Consider the following 18,513-nt stretch of genomic DNA (forward strand, 5'->3'; position numbering starts at 1 on the left):
ACCAGGGGCGGAAACAGCCCCCCAGGGGGGACCGGCCACGCCGCCCCAGGCCCAGGGAGCACGAGGAGACCCCGCCCCCCCCAGGCACACAGGGCAAGCAGTCCAGACGCACCCGCCCCCAGGGGAAACCGCCCGGCCCCGCAATCCCCCACAGAGCCAGGGAGCAGGCCCGGATTCAAGGGGAAGAAGGTGCACCTAACACATGCTTAAGACCTTGAGTTCTGATGAACCGCTTTGGTATATTGTGGTGAGAGAGATAGAGGGATTAGGGGTTACATCATTAACAGAAACACGTTACATATTACACAACAGTCACAACAGACAGTTTCTTGAGTTGTAATATTTATACGTACAGGTAGCATATGCTCACAGGCTGAGTGGCACTATACAGACACGTTTAGTGAGTGAATAAATGGTGACCATTTTTCTGTAAAGTATGTTAATTGGTTTCTGTGGCCAGCAGATATTTTCTCCAGCGAAATATGTTCTACAAGGAGATTCAGCCAATGGTTGATGTTGAGGGTCTGTTTATCTTTCCAGTTGACTAGGATTGTTTTCTTGGCGATGGCGAGAGCTACAAGAAGAGAGTTGCAGTGGCTGTTTGGGAGGTCAATTGTCATCAGGTCACCAATTAAGCACAGGTTGGGAGATAATGGGATCCTGCAGTCCAAAATGGAGGAGAGTTTTTGAGTGACTGTTGACCAGAAGTGCTGGACGGGTGAACATAACCAGAGTGCATGAAAGTAGGTGTCTGCAGTGTTCCGAGTACACTGAGTGCATGTGTCAGATTGACTAAAGCCCATTCTATTCATCTTTTGTTGGGTGATGTGTGTTCTGTGGAGTACTTTAAATTGGATAAGTTGTATATTAGTGTGTCTTGTCATCTTAAATGTATTTTTGCATATCTGAGTCCAGAAGTCAGGGTCTGGTGATACACCCAGTTCTTTTTCCCATTTTAAAGTTGGTAAATGTATAGAACTGGTCTTTGACAGTAATTTATAAATCTTAGAAAGGTTCTTCTTATTACTCGGAGAAAGCTTTGTAATATGTTTGGCAAATTCTGGTGGCTGCAAAGTGTCCTGAGGCGCTGGAATTCTCCTCTTGATTGTTTTTATCAATTGTAAATATTGTAGAAAATTGCCATTTCTTATTTCAAAAGTTTGAAATAAGTTTGTGTATGTCATAAGTATATTGTCTTGGAAAAGGTGATGGAGATGAGTTACTCCCTTCATCTCCCGTGTGCTAAAATGGAGAGGTCTTTTGTTAATTTCAAAATCCGGGTTGTGCCAAATTGGAGAGAGCAAGCAAGGTTCTATCGGAGAGTTTGTGATTTCTAGTGTTTTCCACCAGGCTGATAAGGTGGAAGCAATCATTGGGTTCTTAAAACAGTTATGACGTCTGAGTGTAGTGGTGATAAACGGGAGGTCAGAGAGTTTTTATTGTTGCAGTCCGCCTGTTCTAGTTCGAGCCAGGAGTTGTAGTCTTCGTTAGGATATAACCATTTCAATAGGTATTGTAGCTGGTTAGCTAAATAGTAATGTTTAAAGTTAGGAGCGTCCAATCCCCCTTCCAATTTGTTTTTCTGAAGGGTGCTTAGGCTAATTTTTGCTGTTTTGTTCTTTGAGTAGAATTTTATAATTGCAGAATCTAATGACAGGAACCATTTTGATGTGGGTGTGAATGGAATCATGGAAAAAAAATAGTTAATTTGGGGTAGAATTTTCATCTTAACTGTGGCTATTCGTCCCAGGAGGGAGATGGGAAGATTGGAAGATTAAAACCATGCTAATGAATGCTAATAAAGTACAACAAAAACAACAAGCAGTCATTCATTGCCCAGACTGCACAGATATCCAACATGTCAGTATTTTTGGTTTTTACGTGATTACTGGTTGCTGCAACACCTCTGTCCATGATTCCTCCTGAACCTTTGCTCTCTTCGTGCCCTTCACGCACAGAGGACATGGGACTGCTCTGATTGGCTGAAAAGTCAATGACTGCACTGAATGGCTGCTCCAGTGTGTTAGTGATGTTGATGTTGCTAAATCTGCACAGGTTTTGAAAGGTTTCAGCTCTTCTCCAGGTAAGAATCAATTTCTGGTTTGTAGTCCACTTTCTGTTTCCTTTTCCTGTTACATTGCTGTAATGCTGCACAATTACACCACACTTTTACACTTTTTCTTGCTAAAATGCTGTTCAGATGTGGATTTGTGGCCCACTTTGGTCTCTTTTGTAGATAAAGTTTTATTTTAGTTTGAAATCTCTGAGCTATGATTGGCGGAGGTGGAGGTAAAAGTTCTGCAAGTGAATCTGTCCATTTTGTCTGTATAGTAATAACTGAGGACCCACTTTTGCAGTAAAATATTAAAACTTGTAAAAAGTCTGATACAATGTATTCTGCTATTAAGTAGCACACTACTGTAATATTACAGAGCTGTGGCAATTATAACCCAACTGTGTCTCAGCTGTCTCTCCATATTTAACAGGGGTCAAATAGATCTCATCTGACATAATAAAAAATGTATTACATCATTTACAGAATATGCTTTGGAATATTTTATATACTGTGTGTATTATTACCACTGTGGGCTTTTTGTGATTGTTGTAGCTTAAAATGCCTGATTCTGTGGAATTTTTTCAAAAGTGATATTTGTAGGCTTTATTTTCTTTACATCACAGGAGAAAGGGTAATTTAAACAATCTCACACTCTTGTAATCAACATCATATGACATGTAAATAATATTTTTAATTATAGTTATTTAGACATCTAGTTTACATCAGCTCATGACCCTTGAAATATTTTTAATATTCAGTTATGTGACTAATGATGCTAAATCTGTATTTTCTGAAAAAAACTCATGACTTTACTCAAGATTTTCAAACAGTCCAGTTGCCTTCAGACTTTAGATGAGCCTTTGCTTTACCATGACCTGGATGACTAAGGACCTTCACACACATCTTTACTCAAACAGATACATTTATTAACATTTAAAAGAAACATACACACACAGTGAATCTGTGATTTCATTTTACAGCTGAATACTTCAAAAAAGTTCCTTAACCACACTTGATCTTTTTTTCTGAGATATTTTATTTAGTAAATTCTGCATCCCTCATTCATCATGAAAGTGACTCTGATGATGTTCATGAGGTTGTATGTATGGGGTCCGGGTGGCTAAGAGGATACCTCTCACTCTCCCACTCAGCAAAAATGGTGTGAGGAGGTCTAATGTGTTGTAATAGACCAGTTTTCTTGCACCATGTTTAACATGTATGTCCCCATATACAGTCCTGCCCTAACTGTAACCCTTATGATTTACAGTGAAACCCAGGCAGTGCAACCTGAATCTGCAGCCGACCTATCCAAGTACATCATTATGCTTGTGCATCAACATTGCTGCCTCCCAGGATATTTCACCGAGCTATGGATATTTGCCATGATGATATTATGCGCTCTTACACCAGAACCAGCTTATTCTCTAAAAATAACATCTGACAGTAATCACTATTATGGAGCTAGAGATAGAAATGTGTCTCTTAACTGTCAGTTCACCCTTGATTCTGAGGATGTGGAAAATTTGGACATAGAGTGGAACATTGTGCCACCAAACAGGCAGGAAGATGACAAACTTATACTCTGGTATACTCAAAGTACCATTCATAATAATTTATATGCCCCTTTAAAGAACAGGATCTACTTTACATCTCCTGTGCCCCAAGACGGTGATGCTTCTCTAAGCATCACTGACCTTAAGCTTACAGATTCTGGAACATACCAATGTAAGGTGAGAAACCTAGCGAGAGAACAGATTAAAGACATTCTTCTGACTGTAATGGAGAGGCCAGACAAACCGGTATGTTACATGGATGATGAAGCTGTGTTAGATACAAATATAAGGCTCAGATGCAGATCCTCACAAGGCACTCCACCGCTTAAATACAGATGGGCAAAGCTCAGCGTAAACCGGATGCTGGATCCAGATGCCTTTGTTGATGCTCCAGAAGGGAACTTATACTTGGATAAGATCACAGAGAGGGACTCTGGAACATACCGCTGTACCGTCCAGAACCTTGTGGGTATGGAAGACTGTGAGCTTATACTCAAAATCACATCTCCATCAACAGTGACTGACGGACATGGACCTATAGCAGGAACTACAGCTGAAATTACAGCAGGAGTGGGTATGGAAGACTGTGAGCCTATACTCAATATCACATCTCCATCAACAGTGATTGACGGACATGGACCTACAGCAGGAACTACAGCTGAAATTACAGCAGGAGTGGGTATGGAAGACTGTGAGCCTATACTCAATATCACATCTCCATCAACAGTGATTGACGGACGTGGACCTACAGCAGGACCTACAGCAAGAACTACAGCAGGAGCTATTGTTGCTGTGATTGTGGTCATCACTGTAACACTCACCCCAGTCATTTACTACCGCCTCAGAAAAAGGCGTGAAATGTTAAGGAGGAACGCTTATATATGGGCTCAGAGAAACTCATGCATCTGTCGGCCCATAAGAATAGAACAGGTGAGGAAGGTTCAACTAAAGAAATCTGCACACAGAGTGTTTTGGTCTTTTGTGCCAACAGAATATTCTTTCATTCTGCGCTCATCATTGCAGCTCAGGTGTGAGGAAGAAGACAACCTGTATGAGAGAACAGAGACTACCAACCCTGTGAGTAGCTGTCAGATATTCATGTCTCTGTTTTATGATTAACTGCATGCTGTTTAGCATGCTGTATATTACTGTAACCTCTGGAGTCATCTAGTCATTAAGGAGCAAAACCAGTAGTTAGTATACATTTCATAGTGTGGCAGTTGGAAACCTTTGAATGTAATTCTGTTGAATAATAGGACCATCTTAGCATTTAAAGTGTGAGTAAAAACCCAACATCTATCTATCTGTCCCTTGAATAAAAAAAATCTCATGATTTGTCTCCAGGTGCTGTCTTCCTTTGCAGAGGACAATGAGAAGAATGCATCTATTGAGGAGGGTCTGACAGCCTGTGTTGACGCTAAGGTGAGGTGTATTTACCTTGGTTTAGTGATGTGTATATACAGTATAGTTATTTTTTAAAGGATTTAAAAAGGACAGGTGAGTGGAAATAAACTGGTTTGATTTTGTGTGCATGAAATCAAGTCATACATTAACCAATATCTGCCTGTGCCCCATCTTAAGGAGCCATGTTCCTTGCACACAGAAAATGGGAAAAATGCATCCCACGAGGAGATCATGACAGCATTGTGAAACAAAGGTGAGCAGTATGAAGAAGGTTTTAGTGCTGTTTACTACATTACAGATATATTGGAAAACAACATCTTTTTGCATTTTAGGAGCCATGTTCTTCAGAGGAAGAAAAGTCCAAGGATGAAGAATCCCTTAAAGTTCTGTGTTCAGTTTAACATAAATATAAGACCGGTTTATATGTGAACCTTTACAGTAAAGGATGTCCAGGAGCCACATCCATTAGGACACAGTGAAGTTCCTAAATATGTTTTTGATGATTTCATGTTTGTTCAGAGTTTGTCTCAACATCTTTAGTCAAAGTTATTTGAAATGTATGGACCTGTCCCTAATTGATTAAGGACTCAGTCAGGAGGACAGGATATCCAAGTGCCACATCCTTAAGGACAGAATAAATGTTCTTGAATACATATACGTTTTTGAGGGAGAATTAATTTTTGTTTAAAGTCTTTGAAAGAGTCTCCAAGGTAAAAGTTGGGTGTTTTAGCCTTTAGATACTGAGAAAGTGGCCTTCAATAATCAATCAATCAATCAAATTTTATTTGTATAGCCCAAATTCAGAAATCACAGTTTGCCTCAAAGGGCTTCACAATCATCAAGAGATGACAACCTCTGTCCGTAGACTTTCGGGTCAAGTGAGGAAAAACCTGCCCCCAAAGAACCCTTTTAGCAGGGGAAAAAAGGTGGAAGAAACCTCAGGAAGAGCCACAGAGGAGGGATCCGTCTCCCAGGATGGACGGATGTGCAATGACTGACGCGTGTACAGAACAGATCAGCAAAATCAAATTGCATACAATTATAAATGGTTAACAGTAAAGGTGTAAAATGAAGCAATACATTAACAATAGTGAAACGCATATGACAAGAAAGTGATTAGCACTAACATCAGTAAAGGTTAGCAGTAATGGTAGTGCATAATGTATATCAATGATAAAATATGGTTGATGGTAATAACAGCAGTAGTGGGAGTCAGGCAGGGCCATGGCAGAGGGTGCACAGCCGTGATCCATGGAAACCTGCAGGACGAGAAAGCACAAGGACTCCGGGGAAGAAGTCAAGTCAGTAATATACAGCAAAGTGACATGACTGATGCAGTTAGAGAGGAAGATGAGGAGGAGAAGAGAGCGGAAAAGAGAGAGGCTTAGTTTGTCATTTGTCCCCCGGCAGTCTAGGCCTATAGCAGCATAACTAAGAGCTGGTCCAGGACAGGCCTGAGCCAGCCCTAACTATAAGCTTTGTCAAAAAGGAAGGTCTTAAATCTACTCTTAAAGTTGGGGAGGGTGTCTGCCTCCCAGACTGAAACTGGAAGATGATTCCACCAAAGATGAGCTTGATAACTAAAGGCTGTTGCTCCTATTCTGTTTTTTAAGACTTAGTAAGTAAGTAATCCTGCATTCTGAGAGCGTAGTGCTCTAGTCAGATAATAGAGCACTATGATGATAATCTTTGATAATAATCTCATGAATGCTGGAGTCATACTTAAAAAACTCCCTGTTGTGTGAGACAAAGGTGTCATGACTGTATCTCCATACACCCATATTTGGCCAAACAGGTCTCAGTCATTCTCTAGCCAACTTTGCATTTTTAATAAAGGGTCTCAAAGGTACAAGTTGGGTGTTTTAGCCTTTAGATACTGAGAAAGTGGTCTTCAATAATCTCATGAATGCTGGAGTCATAGTGAAGTTACTCCCTGTTGTGTGAGACAAAGGTGTCATGACTGTATCTGAATACACCCATATTTGGCCAAACAGGTCTCAGTCAGTCTCTAGCCAACTTTACATTTTTAATAACTAAAGGGTCTCAAAGGTACAAGTTGGGTGTTTTAGCCTTTAGATGCTGAGAAAGTGGTCTTCAATAATCTCATGAATGCTGGAGTCATAGTGAAGTTACTCCCTGTTGTGTGAGACAAAGGTGTCATGACTGTATCTGAATACACCCATATTTGGCCAAACAGGTCTCAGTCAGTCTCTAGCCAACTTTGCATTTTTAATAACTAAAGGGTCTCAAAGGTACAAGTTGGGTGTTTTAGCCTTTAGATACTGAGAAAGTGGTCTGCAATAATCTCATGAATGCTGGAGTCATGACTGTATCACCATACACCCATATTTGGCCAAACAGGTCTCAGTCATTCTCTAGCCAACTTTGCATTTTTAATAAAGGGTCTCAGAGGTACAAGTTGGGTGTTTTAGCCTTTAGATACTGAGAAGTGGTCTTCAATAATCTCACGAATGCTGGAGTCATGCTTAAGTTCCTTCCTATTGTGTGAAACAGAGGTGTCATGACTGCAATAAAATGTGGGGATGTTGGGTCAAACAACCAACATCTGCAGTATAAACCCAACATCTCCATATTAGACCCTTTTGTGGAAAAAACCTGTAGGAAATACCAAATCGAATCAAATCAAACACCCATATTTGGCCAAATACGTCTCCGTCATTCTCTAGCCAACTTTGTATTTTTAATAAATTAAGTCTCTCAAAGTTGGGTGTTTTTGCAATAAAATATGGCGATGTTGTGTGATCGTGGTGGAAGTAGCTTTAGAAATAACTAAGGGTCTAGAATCTGGTTTGGACATGTAATATAAGTGCTTCCTGGCAAGTTCAGCTCATTTGGAGCTATATTGGCCTGAAACTGTTGGAAAAATTCAAATGTATTGCAGATGAAAAGACTGAGAGGCTTCAAAACACCACAGGACTGGAGTGCAGAGTCACTGACAAAACTTTCAGCCTTCTAGCTTGAGAGGAAAAAAACTCCCCTCTGGCGGGGGAGTACATTTGGAGAAGTAATTATCTCACAATAGTGTTTTCTGTGTATATACATTTCATTATAATCACTATATACTGTCCTTACCATAGCCCTCCAAGGCAAACTGTGATTTGTGAATTTGGTCTATACAAGTTTGATTTGATTTGTGCTATGTATATCATTGCTTCGGAAATTAAAGTCCTTTCTTTATTGAAATACCTCACAGGAAGTGGATGGTGCTTTGTTTCAAGCAAAGCAGGCCCACTACATGCAAAGGCTGAGAGAGTTGAGGGCAACATACCCAAGGCCACCAATGGTGTCCAGGCTGGACCTTGACCTTAAGGTCAGTGACAATTTATAATGTACACAGTGTGCCAAGTGCACTTGATTCTGTTCATGTGCTATAAGAGTACAGGTGTAAGTACTACTGCACCTAGGTGAGGCACCCTTTCTCTGTGGCTCCTCCTGAGGTTTCTTCCATTTCTGTTCCTTGTTAAGGGTTTTTATTTTGGGGGGGAAGATAGAGGTCACCCTCTATGTACAGATTGTACATGCCTCTGAGGCAATCTTTCAGTTTGAGCTATCCAAATAAAGTTTGATTGGAGGTCGACACCAGTGACTTGACTTACTTGTTGCAGTGGCCCAGGTTGGTGTATGACTCATATGTTGCTAAAATGGTTCTCTTCGTTCTCTAGTTGGCCAACTGCATTGAAGAAGGCTGGGTATAAACCAACATCAGTCAAGAATATGCTCACCAACGCAAAGACCTTCCTCTCCCATGTAGAGCTCTTTCACTGAAAAGAAAACCGCCTGACAGCCATCCAGATTGGCCAAAGACTGCATCAAGAGACTGCAGTTGGACTTTCTGGGGGAGGTGGTGGTTCATAGGCAGTGGGTCAAGAGGAATAAGAGCCGTAAGTGAAGTAATAAGTAGTTGAAGTTTTAAGGTAAATGCCTAATGGTTTGGGAAAAAAGCCTAGTAAATTTGGAAGCTGAAATTGGATGGGTGATGGTTTTCGAAGGAACACTGCTAAATCTGGAAGCTGAAATTGGAAGTCTTACAAGTCTTTTCATTAAACAATTCCCCAGTTTGCGATCAATAAAGTAAATCTATCTATCTTTCAAGGCAGCTTATTTCATTTACAAAAAACAAAACAAACTGAAAAATCTTCCTATGAATGTCTGCTCAATGTTTGTCATGTGTAGTGTCTTTCTCGTCCTTGCGACCATTCAAAGCGCTGTCCAACTCTAGTCAGCATTAACCCCATTCACACACATTCATGCATGTACCAATGGCTATGCCACCAGGAGCAATTGGGGATTCAGTATCTTGCTCAAGGATGCTTCGACGCGTGGACTGCAGGGGCCACCATCTTTCCAGTTGGTGGATGACCACTCTGCCTCCTGAGCCACAGCTGCCCCTAATGAAAGACTAATCATTTTTTTCTTTTCCACAGTAAATGCAGGAAAAGGTACAATGGGTCACCGTAGAGCTCCTGCAGGGTTACCTTGCCATCGTCACTGGACACTGGCCAGTGGTGTACTGCAGCCTGACAAAGAAAGAGGTCTAGGGGGGAGAAGAAAAGGAGGGCTTTTACATGGTGTGGGTGAGTTAAACATGATGGCCTGTGGCAAGGAAATTGAGTTGACCACAACTAGACTTGGTTATGTCTTTGAAGATGTTTCACCTCTCATACAAGTTTTATCATCATCATATATGATCACCATCACCAAGTCAAGTTGCATTATTTTTTATGTGTATTTTAGATCGAGAGTCACAAGACCCAGGCCACATATGGGCACGCCCAGATGGTACTTGATTCTTCTGAGCATCGGTGGCTATGAGGATTCATCAGAGTCCTCGATTGAGTCTACCCAAAAGTGCCTCTTGTTTTCCATAATATGGAGGGAAAAGAGCACCGGAAGCTGGGCCTTCTGCTGAATGCAGCGTGGAGCAACGCAGGCCTCACCAGTAGTGTGACATTCAACCAGATCCACTCCAGCGTGAGCAGTCAGGTGAGCAGCACCTTTCACCCTAACCCACCACCCTCCACCATCAATCAGGGTTAAGTGTTAGCATAACCTTACTCATGTCTAAGGAACATTACTAAATCCAGGAGCTGAAAGTGGAAGTGTAATGTTTTTTGAGGGAACCAGAAGTCTTTGAAAGACTTATAACCAAGTCCATTTGCGTTCAATTGAATTTCCCTAAATCTTTGAAAGAATTCTTAACAAGAACAGTTGCATTCGATTGAATTTCCCTGAGGTTCCTTTGTGTCGGTCCATGCTGCCTTCAACACCAGGCCCAGCCTCTGGTGCACTTTTCCCTCATTGTTGGGAAATATCACAGGTATTTTTGAATATGCACGCTAAAGGAGTCTGATGAATCTCCGGAGCCATCCATGCTCAGTAGAATTGAGCACCATCTGGGTGTGCTTCGTCTTAGTCTTATGACTCTCGATCTAAAAAATAGCTTAACAATAGCATAGCATAATTTGAGTGGTGTTGATGACGATCATAATAATAATAATAATAACTTGTATTTATATAGCGCCTTTCAAAATACCCAAGGTGCTTTACATGAGAATTAGCAGGGGTTTGGGGTGGGGTTAAAGGAACAGATTAAGGCAGAGAGGGAAGGAAACACTAAACAGACAAGGGAAAGGCTGAGCGACAGACTGAGCTAAGACTGATGGGGAAAGGCCATGGCGAAGAGGTGGGTTTTGAGGAATGATTTAAAGGTGTCCAGGGTTGGGGCATTGTGGATATTGGGAGGGAGGGAGTTCCAGAGGGTTGGTGCAGCCACACTGAAGGCTCTGTCCCCGAAGCTTTTAAGTCTGGTGCGAGGGATGGACAACAGGCCCATGTCCGAGGACCGCAGGTTTCGGGATGGAGTGTGTTGGTGGAGAAGGTCGGACATGTAGTTTGGGGTGAGTGCATGGAGGCATTTGTAAGTTAGGAGGAGAAGTTTATAAGAAATACGGTATTTGACCGGGAGCCAGTGGAGATGGATGAGGTTAGGGGTGATGTGCTGCCAGGGCTTGATGTAAGTGAGAACCCTGCCTGCTGAGTTTTGCACAAACTGAAGCCTGTCCAGGGTTTTACTGGGAACCCCGACAGGACTCCATGACAGTAGTCCAGACGGGAAAAGATGAAAGCGTGAATCAGGGTTTCAGCAACAGAGTCAGAGAGTGAGGGCCAGAGACAGGAGATGTTCCTGAGGTGGTAGAAGGCAGACCTGGTGATGGATTTGACATGAGACTGGTAGGAGAGGGTGGAGTCCATGATGATGCCCAGGTTGCGTATTTCGTGGGATGGAGTAATTGAGCAGCCGTCAATGTGGAGGAGGAGATCCCCAATCTTCCAGAGCACTGGATATGGGGCCACGACCATGAGCTCTGTTTTGGGGACAAACTGAGATCGGTTGGCTAGATAGGACTGAAACCATGTAAGGGCTGTACCGGTGATGCCAAGGTAATGGGATAGGCATTTGAGGAGGATTGTGTGGGAAACAGTGTCAAAAGCTGCAGAGAGGTTGAGGAGAATGAGGATACTGATTTTGCCAGAGTCTGCAGCGATCAGAAGGTCACTAGCTATTTTGATGAGGGCGATCTCTGTGCTGTGGTGTGCTCTGTAGGCTCATTGCAGGGGTTCATAGAGCTCATGGTCAGACAGATATTGGTGAAGCTGGGCAGCCACTGCTTTTTCCAGAACCTTGCTGAGGAAAGGCGGGTTGGAGATCAGCTAGAAGTTGCTGAGATCATCAGGGTCCAGACCAGGCTTCTTTAAGATGGGAGTGATGGAAGCAGTTTTGAAACTGGGGGGAACAACACCAGATGCTAGGGAGGAGTTGATTATGTCAGTGATGAAAGGGCAGAGGGCAGGGAGGCAGGCCTTCACCAATGGAGTTGGCATGGGGTCCAGCAAACATGTGGAAGCCTTGGCCTTTGATATCAGACCCGAAACTTGTCATCATATATGATGATGACGATGAAACTTGTATGAGAATCAAAGACTTATAACCAAGTCCAGTTGCGTTCAACTGATTTCCTTGAGATAACTATGAACTGGATGACGGAGAATATTCACAGGCTTGCTTTTGGAAGGAACATTACTAAATCTTTAAGCTTTAGCCTAATTGAAAGCGTAATGGTTCTGGAAGGAACACTACTAAATCTGAAAGATGAAATTGGAAGTGTCATGTCAGATCCACCCTAGGTGGCTTTTTAATGCTAAAAAATGAAACAAACATAAAATTTTGACGACTAATGTTCACCCTCTGTTTGTCATCTGTATGTGACAGTGAATTTATAATCCATTTCCTCCTTCCAAGGCACGGAGACAGCTGTCCAAGGATGAGTTTGGTTGGGTTGTGGCCGCCATGTGCCATGACGTGGCGACGGCAGAAAAATATGACTGTGCTCTTCCGTTCATTAAGGAGGCCATGGAGGTTTGCAGCCTGAGGATGAAAGCCCTCATGGAGGAAACGGAGGACCCGCATCCTGCCTCCACCTCAGACTCTGGGGGTGAGGAACCAATGTATGCTGACAGCACGGACTCTGTGTCTGAGCTCTCTGAAGGAGAGAAGGAGTTAATGAAGATGAGAAGGCGGCTTTTCGGAGCAGCAGGGAGGGAAGAAAAGCAAAGGAAAGAAGGACAAGGGTCAGAAGGATGAGGAGATGTGCCCAAGCCTTTGAATCAGACACCGACCCTGAGCGCCTGAGGATCATGACGGATGCAGCGGAAAAGCAGGAATCAGAAATGGAACAATTTGACTCAAATGAAGAGGAGGGGCAGCGTGCACACGGACCAAGGGAGGCGAAATTGTCCAGGTTCCCAGGCATTAGACAACTGAGGGTTAGCCTTAAGAAAATTGAGGATTTGTAGTTCATGTAGTTAAGCATTGCTGAGTGGAGTTATATATTTTATATCTGTAGATATTGTACTTATGTATATTTTATATCTGTAGATATTTTATATCTGTATACATTATCTATTATTTTATATCTGTATATATTTATTTATTTTATATATTTTGTTGTGCCTGTGCTGCAGGGGCTGTAAGATATGTGGAACTGGGACATTAACACATGCTGCCTCACCTCCTGGAGGTGAAAGGTCAAACTATATAGAAACTTAGTAATGATGTCATCAGAACTTCTCATCTTCTCTGCACGTTAGAGGTTGTCAGTTGGGAGCAAAACACCCACAGAAAATAGTAACAATATGATGCCTGGAAATGTGGACTACAGTCAGACAACTGAAATTACAGTTAAATGAAACAGCTGCAAAGAGTTTTTGTTTTTTTAAAGAAAAGTTTTTATTTCCATCAAATTGTAGGAGCAGTGACAGTACAAAAGGTCTCGCATTGTATAAATAGAAAAATAGATTAAGATTATGATCAAATTAAAAAAAATCAAATAAAACGCTTGTCGCTCATAGTATTTTAGCAAACAACTGTGTTCAAACATGTCCTTGTTCACACAGGTCACAAACATTATGACAGATAAATTAGGGGTCCACCATGTTGCTGTTAAGTGATGGGCTGGAGTCAGCTTTGTTATGACAAACTAAGGCACTAATGCCAGACCCATCAGCCACACACTCACTGTTACTGTCAGCCTGTGTTTGACGTTTTGAAATTGATTCAGTCTCTCGGCTTCTGTGTAGTTCTGGATGGTTTGGTGATGTCATCGGTCTTTCTTGTAGATGGGAATACACATGAGTTTTGCCTTCTCCTGGATGATGATGGTCACTTAGAGCAGTATCATCACTTGACTTCACACAGCAGAGGGTGGACGCTGCGGTGAGAAAAAGAGAGAAAGTTTACAACACAGAAGAAGAAGACGACTGATTTTGCCTAATCTGAGGCTGGACTGTCACACACAGAGGAGTCATTAACCACAACAAAACATGTGTAACACATCTATCGTTTGTGCTGGGATGTAAGAGCACCACTTCTTTCCCTCTTTCACTATGATGCACATTACATGGAATACAGAGGGGAGATCTCAGTGTTAGCCTGAAATAAAATTAGTTATAAAAATCCTGTCTTGAGGCTACTGTCCATGTGATCACTGTCGGACAAAACTCATAACTCTGTATTTATAGATAATTTTCATCTTTTAGTACAAAGGGTAAAACAAAGGACAAATACAAAACACTGAACAATTACACATATTCAAGGTCAAGGTGATCAGTATCCAAAAGACAAAATATTATACACAACACGTGGATGTCTTGAACATTTGGCTGTCAAACACAGAACATTCAATTTCGAGTTCTTGTCCATACTTGGGAGTTCTATGCGTTACTTTGGATTGTGGAGGAAAGTATTGTCACTTACACAGGAGGTGTTTCTCCCGTTGGCCATACTGAAGAGCCCTCCACCTGTCATAGAAGACTGTGTCAGTAGGAAAGCCAGCATCCGCCCTCTGCTTCTTGGTTGGTGGCTGGCCAGTCAGATTAAGTGGAAAGGCCTGTAGGAAAGCTGCAAAGTCCTGTTCAGCTCCAGTCTCCCCATCGTCTGCATCTTCTCTTCCTCGCTTCGGCGCCCGGTCGCTCCTCTCCTCACCTGAATCCTCAGAAGAGGAGCTGTAAGATTGAACACGTCAAAGGTTAAACACTGACAAACACCTGCACCAACAGACAGAGTGGTTGACTGACGTGCGTTTCAGATGATGGCACATACTGTCTGAGGTTCCTGAGCAGGGTGCAGGTGTCCACGAAGTTATCTATGGTCTTCATGCAATAGTGCACATTGGCCATGGGTGTGGTATGGGCCATGTAATAAGCCACGCCAGCTTTCTGCTCCTCCGTGAACTGGGAAGCCACCTGAGTTTCCACAACCCTCCTGATTTCCTGGCTGGTCACATTCGGGAGTTTGTAGCTGCAATGCAGAAGACATCTCAGTTGACTCTCACTTACAAATCTGAATTCTGAACTGTTCACTCAATGTGCAAATCAGGATGTCAATTTTGTCCCATTCTCTCTCTCTCCACAGTGCATATAGCAAGGTCATTGCTGGCACTCTTAACGGGTCTACCACTTGAGGCCAGAAAAAAATATCCCATCATCATCAACATTGACGTTGATGTAATCAGGGCAGATCGGCGGAGCCTCTCGCGCCTTCATCACATGAATTGTGAGGGCAACTGGTTGGTAGTCATTGAAGTCCGATGGAGTTGACTTTTTCGGGACAGGAACAAGGCAGGACGTCTTCCACAGCACCGGGACTCTCTCCAGACTCAGGCTCAGGTTGTAGAGATGTTGGAGAACAGGAGACAGCTGGCTAGCACAGGTCTTCAGGATCCTGGGGCTGATACCATCAGGTCCTGCGGCCTTCCGTTGGTGGAGTCTCTCCAGCTGTCTCCTGACCTGGCCTGTAGTCACAGTCATGCTGGGGTGGGTGCTGGTGTCAATAGTGGAGGAGACGGGGGGGGGGGGGGGGGGGGGTGTTATAAACAGTGTGGGTGAGTAGGGGGCTGGAAGGCTGTGAGCTAAACCTGTTAGAGAAGCCATTCAGCTCGTTGGCTCTCTCCAGACCGCCTGATGGTTGGTTGCCCTTCACTTTACATCCAGTGATCTGTTTCATCCCAGTCCACACATCCCTCACATTGTTCTGCTGGAGTTTGGCCTCCAGCTTCCAACTCCCTGAGTTCATGCTGCACTCTCCTCAGCTTCTCTCTGTCACCAGACCTGAAGGCCCTCTTCTTCTTGTTGAGGAGTGCTTTCAGGTCACTAGTAATCAATGGCTTGTTGTTGGGGAAGCAGTGAACAGTCCGGGTGGTGTGGTGGTGTGTTCACAGAACCTGATGTATTCTGTGATGCAGTCCGTCATGTCGTCGATGTCCTCCCCGTGTGGCTCACAGAGTACATCCCAGTCTATTGTCTCAAAGCAGTCCTGCAGTGCCCCAGCAGCCTCCTGAGTCCACATCCTTACTGTCCTTGTGTGAATATACATAAATAACATAAAAAAAAAATTTTCAAGCAGCCTCCCATGAATGCCCAGCATGTCTTTCTTTGCCACACACAGGACTTTCTGGCAGTCATCAAGGCTCCTCTGATCCCGAATGAAGCGGTCATACCTAGAATAAAATACAAGACAACAGTGAGCAGGAGAGTTACACATGTGTCTGTATCACATAATCTTGAAATAGCAGCAGTTAAACAGAATCCATGAAAAAGGAAAGAAATAGCAGGCAGATTAACAACTGATCGGACTTTACAGGTAACCCTGCTGAGAGACATTGCCACAGGTTTCCTGAAGGCCGCGAGGAGGTCAGTCCGCCTGACACCTCAGGCCTGTGTTAGTGACGCTTTATAACACCTGGCTGACCAGATAATGGACATGGAGCAGAAACATCCAGACTCCCTGCTTATTGTTCTGGTGGATTTCAACAGAGCAAACCTCAGCCATGACCTGCCTAAATATAGACAGCATGTTAAGTGTCCCACCAGGGACACAAACACTCTAGACCACTGCTATTCAACATTAAAGAACGCCTATCGTGGGGCGGTGTTTAGCTCAGTTGGTAGAGCGCCCACCACATGTGCAGAGGCTATAGTCCTCTCTGCAGGCGACCCCGGTTCAAGTCCCGCGCCGGGCAGTCATTTCCTGTGTGTCGCTCCCCCCTCTCTGCTTCCTGTTTCCTGTCTCTCTCTCAGCTGTCCTATACATTAAAGGCTAAAAAGCCCCCAAAAAAAATTAAAAAAAAAAAAGAACGCCTATCGCTCTGTCCCCCATGCAGCCTTGGGGCGCTCTGATCACTGCATGGTTCATCTTCTACCAACTTACAGGCAGAAGTTAAAATCTGCTACACCTGTAGTAAAGACTGTCAGGAGATGGACCACCGATGCAAAGCTGGAACTACAGGCCTGCTTTGACTGCACAGATTGGAATGTTTTTGAGGCTGCAGCTTCCGACCTGGATGAACTCACTGACACTGTGACATCGTACACTATATTTTGTGAGGACACGTGTGTGCAGACTAAAGCCTTCTGCACATACAAAAACAATAAACCCTGGTTCACTTCAAAACTCAAGCAGCTTTGCCAGGTCAAGGAGGAGGCCTACAGAAGTGGGGACAGAGTCCTGTACAACCAGGCCAGAAACACACTGACAAAGGAGGTCAGAGGAGCAAAGAGGCATTACAAACAGGTTTTCAGCCAACAACCCTGCATCAGTGTGGAGAGGTCTGCAGGGTGTCACCAACTACAGGAGACCCCCCCCCCCCACACGCACACACACTGCAGAGAGTCCTCTACTGGTCGACGAGCTGAATGAGTTCTACTGCAGGTTTGAGAAATCATTCACACCCATCACCACATCGCCCCTGAGTGGCAGCAGTTGCAGCAGCTCCTGCTCAATTTGAGTTTCTTTCACTTTTTTTAGCAGTTTTTAGCGACTAATCTTAATTTCTTTTTGTGTGTTCGTTTTCTGTTACAACGGTGCACCTATGGATACCAAAGCTGCTGTGTTTGCTCCGGTCTTTTTTTTGTTTTTTACACTTTCTGTGACCGGAGGGCCCCATGCCCAGCCACGGCCCTATTGTTTACAGTTGGGATCAGCTGTTAGCCCTCCGTAACACAGCGGTGCTGCCCCAGGATAGACCCGACATTCCCTGTGAGTTGAAGAAGAGGAAACGAGGGACCCGTGCCAGAATTCAACGCCGTAGGAAGAGTCGCTTCTGACCCATCCTTCCGTCTGTCGTTATGGGGAATGTGAGATCTCTTCCCAACAAGATGGACAGGTTAACGGAGCTGACCCGGCATGTGAGGGAATATCGGGAGTGCAGCATCATGGTGTTTACGGAGACATGGCTGAACTCACTAACACCGGACACGATCGTTTCTCTGGAGGGATTTAATTTGCAGCGCACAGACAGGACACGGGAGAGCGATAAGAAGAAAGGAGGGGGGCTGGCTGTGATTGTCAACGATAGATGGTGTAACCCCAGGCACATCACTGTCAAAGAGCCACTGTGCTGTAAGGACATTGAGCTGTTACTTGAGTTAGCATGAGACCGTACTATCTGCCCAGGGAATTTTCACATGTTCTGGTGGTAGCAGTGTACATTCCCCCCTCTGCTAATGGTGACGCAGCCTGTGATGTCCTGCACTCAGCTGTGAGCAGGCTGCAGACACAGCACCCACAGGCCCTCCTCCTCATCTCTGGGGACTTCAACCATGCCTCTCCTTCCTCCACTCTGCCCAAATTTACCCAGTATGTCACACCACCTGCCACACCAGAGACAATAAAACACTGGACTTATTTTATGCCAACACCAAGGAGGCATATTCATCATCACCTCTCCCTCCTTGGGGGAGATCAGACCACAGCATGGTTCATCTCCTGCCTGTGTATAAACCCTTAGTGCACAGGCAACCAGCTGTGACCCGCACAGTCAGAAGATGGTCTGAGGAGACTGAAGAGGCTAAAGACTAAAGACTGTTTCGAGACGACTGTGTGGGAGGAACTCTGTGATCCTCATGGGGAGGACATTGACAGCC

General features: G+C 43.9%; 2 protein-coding genes across 6 annotated transcripts; one reads left to right on the forward strand and one right to left on the reverse strand.

Moving 5' to 3' along the window:
* The first annotated feature begins 2,095 nt into the window (after window positions 1-2,095).
* On the forward strand, window positions 2,096-13,427 carry LOC144467481 (uncharacterized). 5 transcript variants are annotated; one of them, XR_013493675.1, is made up of 9 exons: window positions 2,702-4,539; window positions 4,633-4,686; window positions 4,954-5,031; window positions 5,191-5,266; window positions 8,228-8,344; window positions 8,697-8,915; window positions 9,459-9,608; window positions 9,769-10,017; window positions 12,335-13,427. XR_013493675.1 is itself a non-coding variant. In XM_078176146.1 (7 exons), exons 6-7 carry the CDS (start codon window positions 9,904-9,906, stop codon window positions 12,674-12,676), a joined length of 456 nt encoding a protein of 151 aa, XP_078032272.1. In that variant the 5' UTR covers window positions 2,096-4,539; window positions 4,633-4,686; window positions 4,954-5,031; window positions 5,191-5,266; window positions 8,228-9,608; window positions 9,769-9,903; the 3' UTR covers window positions 12,677-13,427. The 5 variants fall into 5 exon arrangements, 2 of the variants coding, with proteins under 2 accessions (XP_078032272.1, XP_078032271.1); XR_013493676.1 differs by lacking the exon at window positions 8,697-8,915; XM_078176146.1 differs by having other exon boundaries at window positions 2,096-4,539; window positions 8,228-9,608.
* An 85-nt stretch (window positions 13,428-13,512) lies between these two features.
* LOC144467295 (uncharacterized) lies at window positions 13,513-15,395 on the reverse strand. Its single transcript, XM_078175520.1, has 3 exons — window positions 14,693-15,395; window positions 14,348-14,595; window positions 13,513-13,802 (listed from the first exon to the last, which is right to left on the reverse strand). The coding sequence occupies exons 1-3, from the start codon at window positions 14,785-14,787 to the stop codon at window positions 13,513-13,515; spliced, it is 633 nt and encodes a 210-aa protein (XP_078031646.1). The 5' UTR covers window positions 14,788-15,395.
* Between the last annotated feature and the right edge of the window lie 3,118 nt (window positions 15,396-18,513).

Source organism: Epinephelus lanceolatus, chromosome 16, assembly GCF_041903045.1.
Source record: "Epinephelus lanceolatus isolate andai-2023 chromosome 16, ASM4190304v1, whole genome shotgun sequence".
NCBI classification, from domain to species: domain Eukaryota; kingdom Metazoa; phylum Chordata; class Actinopteri; order Perciformes; family Serranidae; genus Epinephelus; species Epinephelus lanceolatus.

Bases quoted from the DNA above. Each gene is read 5' to 3' on its own strand.
- LOC144467481 (XM_078176145.1), top strand. From the start codon at position 3,262: ATGTTTAACATGTATGTCCCCATATACAGTCCTGCCCTAACTGTAACC. The intron at 4,687-4,953 runs GTGAGTAGCTGT...ATTTGTCTCCAG, and splicing joins GAACAGAGACTACCAACCCT to GTGCTGTCTTCCTTTGCAGA. The intron at 5,032-5,190 runs GTGAGGTGTATT...CCCCATCTTAAG, and splicing joins CAGCCTGTGTTGACGCTAAG to GAGCCATGTTCCTTGCACAC.
- LOC144467295 (XM_078175520.1), bottom strand. From the start codon at position 14,787: ATGGCCCATACCACACCCATGGCCAATGTGCACTATTGCATGAAGACC. The intron at 14,596-14,692 runs GTATGTGCCATC...TCAATCTTACAG, and splicing joins CTGCTCAGGAACCTCAGACA to CTCCTCTTCTGAGGATTCAG. The intron at 13,803-14,347 runs GTAAGTGACAAT...TTCTCACCGCAG, and splicing joins ACGGGAGAAACACCTCCTGT to CGTCCACCCTCTGCTGTGTG.